This window comes from Euprymna scolopes, chromosome 10 (assembly GCF_053919585.1).
Source record: "Euprymna scolopes isolate OS-2025 chromosome 10, ASM5391958v1, whole genome shotgun sequence".
NCBI classification, from domain to species: domain Eukaryota; kingdom Metazoa; phylum Mollusca; class Cephalopoda; order Sepiida; family Sepiolidae; genus Euprymna; species Euprymna scolopes.
Genome location: NC_136491.1, coordinates 69321839 through 69329884, shown reverse-complemented (window position 1 = coordinate 69329884; position 8046 = coordinate 69321839). Strand labels below are relative to the sequence as shown.

General features: G+C 32.2%; 2 protein-coding genes across 2 annotated transcripts in view; one reads left to right on the top strand and one right to left on the bottom strand.

Annotated features, from left to right (window-relative positions):
- LOC145286490 (uncharacterized) overlaps positions 1-3604 on the top strand; it is a 7039-nt gene extending 3435 nt beyond the window's left edge. Inside the window, exons 2-3 of the mRNA XM_080135394.1 lie at positions 1941-1996; positions 3419-3604. Coding sequence (XP_079991520.1) covers positions 1941-1996; positions 3419-3604 — 242 coding nt within the window. The remainder of the gene's footprint in view (positions 1-1940; positions 1997-3418) is intronic.
- Positions 1-5603, bottom strand: part of LOC145286075 (uncharacterized) — a 68545-nt gene extending 62942 nt beyond the window's left edge. Inside the window, exon 1 of the mRNA XM_080134746.1 lies at positions 5265-5603. The gene's annotated coding sequence lies outside the window, so the exon portion shown is untranslated. The remainder of the gene's footprint in view (positions 1-5264) is intronic.
- Positions 5604-8046: the final 2443 nt, after the last annotated feature.

The window sequence follows — 8046 nt, the reverse complement described above, 5'->3', positions numbered from 1 at the left end:
AAAAAACACGGAAAAGAGAAAAAACACGGAAAAGAGAGAAAAAACACGGAAAAGAGAGAAAAAACACGAAAACGAGAGAAAAAACACGAAAAAGAGAGAAAAAACACGAAAAAGAGAGAAAAAACACGAAAAAGAGAAAAAACACGAAAAAGAGAGAAAAAGACACGAAAAAGAGAGAAAAAGACACGAAAAAGAGAGAAAAAGACACGAAAAGAGAAAAAGACACGAAAAGAGAAAAAGACACGAAAAGAGAAAAAGACACGAAAAGAGAAAAAGACACGAAAAGAGAAAAACGACACGAAAAGAGAAAAAAACGACACGAAAAGAGAAAAAAACGACACGAAAAGAGAAAAAAACGACACGAAAAGAGAAAAAAACGACACGAAAAGAGAAAAAAACGACACGAAAAGAGAAAAAAACGACACGAAAAGAGAAAAAAACGACACGAAAAGAGAAAAAAACGACACGAAAAGAGAAAAAAACGACACGAAAAGAGAAAAAAACGACACGAAAAGAGAAAAAAACGACACGAAAAGAGAAAAAAACGACACGAAAAGAGAAAAAAAAAAAACGCGAAAAGAGAGAAAACACGCGAAAAAAAAAGAAAAACACGCGAAAAAAAAAGAAAAACACACGAAAAGAGAGAAAAACACACACGAAAAGAGAGAAAAACACACGAAAAGAGAAAAAACACACGAAAAGAGAAAAAACACACGAAAAGAGAAAAAACACACGAAAAGAGAAAAAAAACACACGAAAAGAGAAAAAAAACACACGAAAAGAGAAAAACACACGAAAAGAGAAAAACACACGAAAAGAGAAAAAAACACACAGAAAAGAGAAAAAAACACGAAAAGAGAAAAAAACACACGAAAAGAGAAAAAAACACACGAAAAGAGAAAAAAACACACGAAAAGAGAAAAAAACACACGAAAAGAGAAAAAAACACACGAAAAGAGAAAAAAACACACGAAAAGAGAAAAACACACGAAAAGAGAAAAAAGCACACGAAAAGAGAAAAAAGCACACGAAAGGAGAAAAAACACACGAAAAGAGAAAAAACACACGAAAAGAGAAAAAAAACACACGAAAAGAGAGAAAAACACACGAAAAGAGAAAAACACACGAAAAGAGAAAAACACACGAAAAGAGAAAAACACACGAAAAGAGAAAAAAACACACAGAAAAGAGAAAAAACACACGAAAAGAGAAAAAAACACGAAAAGAGAAAAAAACACACGAAAAGAGAAAAAAACACACGAAAAGAGAAAAAAACACACGAAAAGAGAAAAAAACACACGAAAAGAGAAAAAAGCACACGAAAAGAGAAAAAAGCACACGAAAAGAGAAAAAAAACACACGAAAGGAGAAAAAAAACACACGAAAGGAGAAAAAACACACGAAAGGAGAAAAAAACACACGAAAGGAGAAAAAAACACACAAAAAGAGAGAGAGAGAGAGAAAACAGGAAGAGGAAGAGAAAAAAAAACAGGAAGAGAGAGAGAGAAAAAAAAACAGGAAGAGAGAGAGAGAAAAAAAACAGGAAGAGAGAGAGAGAAAAAAAAACAGGAAGAGAGAGAGAGAAAAAAAAACAGGAAGAGAGAGAGAGAAAAAAAAACAGGAAGAGAGAGAGAGAAAAAAAAACAGGAAGAGAGAGAGAGAAAAAAAAAACAGGAAGAGAGAGAGAGAAAAAAAAACACGAAGAGAGAGAGAGAAAAAAAACACGAAGAGAGAGAGAGAAAAAAAAACACGAAGAGAGAGAGAGAAAAAAAAAACACGAAGAGAGAGAGAGAAAAAAAAAACACGAAGAGAGAGAGAGAAAAAAAAACACGAAGAGAGAGAGAGAAAAAAAAACACGAAGAGAGAGAGAGAAAAAAAAACACGAAGAGAGAGAGAGAAAAAAAAACACGAAGAGAGAGAGAGAAAAAAAAACACGAAGAGAGAGAGAGAAAAAAAAACACGAAGAGAGAGAGAGAAAAAAAAACACGAAGAGAGAGAGAGAAAAAAAAACACGAAGAGAGAGAGAGAAAAAAAAACACGAAGAGAGAGAGAGAGAAAAAACACGAAGAGAGAGAGGGAGAAAAAACACGAAGAGAGAGAGAGAGAGAGAGAAAAAAAACACGAAGAGAGAGAGAGAGAAAAAACACGAAGAGAGAGAGAGAGAAAAAACACGAAGAGAGAGAGAGAGAAAAAACACGAAGAGAGAGAGAGAGAAAAAAAAACACGAAGAGAGAGAGAGAGAGAAAAAAAACACGAAGAGAGAGAGAGAGAGAAAAAAAACACGAAGAGAGAGAGAGAGAGAAAAAAAACACGAAGAGAGAGAGAGAGAAAAAACACGAAGAGAGAGAGAGAGAAAAAACACGAAGAGAGAGAGAGAGAAAAAACACGAAGAGAGAGAGAGAGAGAAAAAACACGAAGAGAGAGAGAGAGAGAAAAAACACGAAGAGAGAGAGAGAGAAAAAACACGAAGAGAGAGAGAGAGAGAAAAAAAACACGAAGAGAGAGAGAGAGAGAAAAAAAACACGAAGAGAGAGAGAGAGAAAAAAAAACACGAAGAGAGAGAGAGAGAGAGAAAAAACACGAAGAGAGAGAGAAAAAACACGAAGAGAGAGAGAGGAAAAACACGAAGAGAGAGAGAGAAAAAACACGAAGAGAGAGAGAGAGAGAAAAAACACGAAGAGAGAGAGAGAGATAAAAAACACGAAGAGAGAGAGAGATAAAAAACACGAAGAGAGATAAAAAAACACGAAGAGAGAGATAAAAAAACACGAAGAGAGAGATAAAAAAACACGAAGAGAGAGATAAAAAAACACGAAGAGAGAGATAAAAAACACGAAGAGAGAGATAAAAAAACACGAAGAGAGAGATAAAAAAACACGAAGAGAGAGATAAAAAAACACGAAGAGAGAGATAAAAAAACACGAAGAGAGAGATAAAAAAACACGAAGAGAGAGATAAAAAACACGAAGAGAGAGATAAAAAACACGAAGAGAGAGATAAAAAACACGAAGAGAGAGATAAAAAACACGAAGAGAGAGATAAAAAACACGAAGAGAGAGATAAAAAACACGAAGAGAGAGATAAAAAACACGAAGAGAGAGATAAAAAACACGAAGAGAGAGAGAAAAAAAACACGAAGAGAGAGAGAGAGAAAAAAAACACGAAGAGAGAGAGAGAGAAAAAAAACACGAAGAGAGAGAGAGAGAAAAAAAACACGAAGAGAGAGAGAAAAAAACACGAAGAGAGAGAGAAAAAAAACACGAAGAGAGAGAGAAAAAAAACACGAAGAGAGAGAGAGAGAAAAACACGAAGAGAGAGAGAAAAACACGGAGAGAGAGAGAGAGAAAAACACGAAGAGAGAGAGAGAAAAGACACGGAAAGAGAGAGAGAGAGAAAGACACGAAAAGAGAGAGAAAAGACACGAAAAGAGAGAGAGAAAAGACACGAAAAGAGAGAGAGCAAAAAAATACGAAGACAGAAAATACGAAAAGAGGAAAAAAAACAAAGAAAAAGAATGAAGAGGAAAAAAGGAAAGAAAACGATGAGAAAAAATAAAGAGGGGGAAAACAAAGAGCGGGGGGAAAACAGAAAAAGTGAGAAATAGAAAGAGGGAAAGTAGAAAAAAACTTGACTAAAATAAGCATTTTTTTTTAGCGCGCTAAAAATTGCACATGGGTAAAATAAAAAAGTGGGGGGGGGGGACATGCGTTTCTGATTAAATTCAATTTCCAACAGATTTCCGGTTAACCCTTTAATTTTACGATAAAAACACTTAGATTGTAAACCTTTTTAAATATCAATTGTTATTTAGCGTGAATCTTTTTAAGTTTTATTTTATTATTCGACAGGCATTTAAAAAAATTAAAATACCGACCGCTAATAGCGGAGTTTTTGTTTGTTTATTTGTTTTAAAGAAAAAAAAAACTGCAAAAATATTTTTCTTGATCTTTAACTTTTAAAATATACTTTTAGAATCTCCAATCTATATTTTATATATCCTAGTTTATACGCCCTCAATTTAAAAATTAAAAAAAAAAATCTCAGAATTTGCTGTTTAAAATTGTTAATGCACACTTTTTCAAGAAAAGCATTTGTTACCTGACAAAATATTCAAATTTCAATTAAATAAATTTTACAAAAGTCAGTATTTACAAAATATAAGGTCAAATTAAAATATTGAAAATACATTTTCAAAAAACTAAAAGTAAACGCTAGACATTTTAGTTGGTAGCTAAAAAAAAAAAAATAGGTTAAGTAAACCAAAGTTAAGTAACCTCCATTTAATTGTTGACAGAATTGACGAGAGAAGGAATTTATGGCGGCCAGCAACACTTTTAGATTCTTTTCAATAAGGAAGAAGAAAAAGAATATTCTACCTAATCTAGGTAAACAACAAAGGGAAGACAATTTAGAGCGATATGGTGGTCAGTTATAGAAAGTATTTAATAGCCGACACCCAAAGTTTAAAAATAAATAAAATACTGTGCGTTTATTAAAGCAGAGTGGCACAGTGGCAGTTGTCGACGGTGGAGAGGCCGGACGTCTAATATAAACAGGAACCACGCGTGTCCAGCTCCTCGACCATTGAAAAATATGATTAAATAAAATGGCTATCATTGAAATAAACCTAGAAAAAAATGAGTATGTACTAAAAAAAAAAAAAAAAAAAAAATGTTTACCTACAAAAAAAATTCTGAATGAATAGTCAATTTCACAACATTTGAATAAAGTCACAACTACTGAAAAATAACAATGAAAAGGTGAACCACTTTGTTTGTTTGTTTTTTTTAATAAATTTTCGGTAATAATTAAAATACAGTCATTATTTTAGCAAATGATGGTAAACGAGAAAGAAAAAAAAAGCTAGCTGATAAATAAGTGGTCATAAACAAGAAAGCGTTCAATACAATTTTAAAAAAAATCTAAACTGAAAAAGAAACGTTCGGCCGTGTAATATTGTGATGTACGACTACAAACAAGGGATCAGAATAGAAATCGGTACACTAGCAAAGAACATATATGAAGACAAAGTGACTGATAATTATAGTGCTAATTAATCTTGGTTTAAAACCATCTTCAAAAGATATTTCGTCGTTCATGATAGCTCGCTCTCTTTCCCTACGTACGAGTGAGAGAGGGAGGGAGACATTGGCAATTCAGTTTGAGAATTAGGAGTGAGGAATACAGTGTCAACAATAATTATCGGTCGATGAAAGAAACCAATTTAACAGAATCAATAAAATCCAAATAATCAATCGACAAACCTTTGCATAGATAGCCCTAGACCGCGAGGGGGAAAAAAACCAATGGATTTATGCTGTGACGAGACGATGAGAGGAGAAGCTCTTCAACTCATACAAAACGGTCTCGCCGCCATCATACAATTGTTCCGGAGATTTCTCACCTTACACTTTATTGGTCGATTGTGTAAAGAAACAACGTTTGCAGTGATAAACGCCCTTTACATAAAATAAATAGACATTAAAAAACTTATTAAGATTTTAGACTAACAGTAATTTTAGCGATAAAACAAAATTCTCCTAAGTTTACTTTGAAATTTGATTAATTTTTGTCCAATCTTATTGTGTGCAAACACTCACTGCGGGGCTGTAGTTCCCGTTCGGCGGGAAATTCTCCACTCTCACATGAACAAAGAAATAGAAATTTCCTGTGCAAGTTTTTTTTTTTATCTTATGAAGTTTCTTTCATTTAAAATAAAAACTTCTTGCTAAAAGATTGCGTGAAAGTAGGGATTTCAGAAGAGAAAACATTACATACATTAATTTGTAAATACAATGTTTTCATTCGGTCTTCTCTTGCTGATATTCATGTTTACATTTACGTAGTAAATGTAAAAAAAAATGAAACCCACATTCCTCGCAAGAATATGATAGTAACTTTAGAAAATGAAATCGTTCGAATATCTTTCAGTCTTTTTACGCCTATGATAAATTTTAATAGTAAACAATTGCTAATATTCTCATTTTTTTTTTTTTAATCAAACTAGTTTAAGTTTTCATTGATACTTAAAACAAAATTATCCAATAAATATCACGAATCGTGCGAAAATGTAGTTTTCTGCCATGTTTTTGTTTAATTTTCGGCTTTTGAGCGATTATTAAGTTTCCTTGTGCAGAGCTAATGGGAAACCATTTTGTGGTGCTAGTGCACTTACTGATCCGTGCTATTTTTTTAAATCGTATTTCCAAGTTTAATTAAAGTTTTGTTTTTTTTATTCAATTGTAAGGTATAGAATAGTTAGAAAACACACTCCCCTCCCCATGTTAAAAATGGCTTTTTAAATAATAACGTTATTTCAGCACGGATCATTAAGTGCACTCACTGACTGCACTAGTACCCATTTTGTTTTTACTTCAAAATGGATGCTAGATTTTTAGCAGAAAAAAAAAAGGAAAAATACTTTAAAATAAGTTAAAATATAAATGAACTTATCCAAGTAAGTAGAAGAGTAAGTTAGCTTTCCTTGAGTAATATTTATTTGCTGCATATTTTTGTTTATTTTTATTTTTCTCCACCTCGTTTTGGTTCTTGTTAAAAATGTTATTTAATACGGTTAATGCCAATTTAGGAAACTCAGATTTTCTATAAGAAATAGAAAACGTTTTTCATTAGATGGAAACATTGAAAATAAATAAATAGCTTTCGAACTTTTTAATTCCATAGAAAGTCACGTCAACAAGACGGACATGGAGAAACATGAAGGTTACATTGGTCAAAATGTGATAATTAAATCTAAAATAAGAGTACTTCAAATCTAAAAATCAAATTGCTTGCCAATAGATTTGTGTATTGTAATTTGAGATTTTAATTCCGTTCGTAGTGTAGCTAATTTCAATCAATTTGTCTAAAAGTTATAAAAGAATATGATTTGAAAATGGTTACTAAATGAAACATTTTAATATTCATCAAATTCCAACATGAAGTAAACATCTCAGTATTGGAAATTTTATACATTTCTATGAAAATTCAAACGCATACATATGAGAATAATGGAAATAGTATTCCCACGAAATGGATAAAAAGTGAACACGTTTTGTGTTCATCAACATTTTGTCTTTATTGCGAGACTTCATCATTCATCTAGAGAAACTTGGTTTGTTCCTTCCTTAAATCTCTCTCTCTCTCTATATATATATATATATATTAATGGTGCAAATTAAATTAGATTATAGAAATATAAGTACTTTATAACAATTTAATGAAAAAAAAATATTTAATCTGTACAAAAACTGGAAATAATCACTATTAACCGTATCTAAAGTATTTTTATAGCTCCTAAAAAATAGTAAATTAAATACTTACAAAACTTTCACAAATGTTATAGTTTGGCAGACACCTTAAATAATAAATTTAAAATTCAATAACCAATCAGATCTAAGTCTTAATATGGTTTCAATTTCATTTATCCAATGAAATTAAATTATCTTTTACATTATTCCAAAACGATACCATTTTGAGATAAAAGAAGGCGGGGGGGGGGGGTTATTGCTTGCAACCTGAGGCACCCTCCCAAAGATGAGTGCAAGAACGTTTGACCCGGTTATTTTTTTCTAGGTCCAGAGTAAAGGAGACCAGCCTAGTGTCATGTTGAATATTTTGTGAAAGGCACTGGCATTTCTTAGACTGAAAAGTTCTAGCTACTTGGATTAACGCTACTGATTAGTGATAAAGCATTATATATGCTCTAGACTAGCAGCCTCCTTCCCCAAACCTTACATAGGAATGAATGAGGACCACCAGAGGACCTACAGTTTACTGTAGCATTCAGCTCTGAAACCCATATTACCATTTCTGTAATGTCCAAACCTATATAAATAAAGCAGTAAATGCATGTTTGTGTGTGTAAAAATATTTAACTGCTAAACTAAACTACTGGTCATATGACACTGAAATGAACAGCTAATAGTAATCCTACACCAAGGATGCTTTATAATGAGTAAAATCTCTGTTTGGATGAATAACACACACAGAAGTCGGCAAGTTGAAATGCAAAATGTTCATTTCAACTTGCTGACATTTATATGA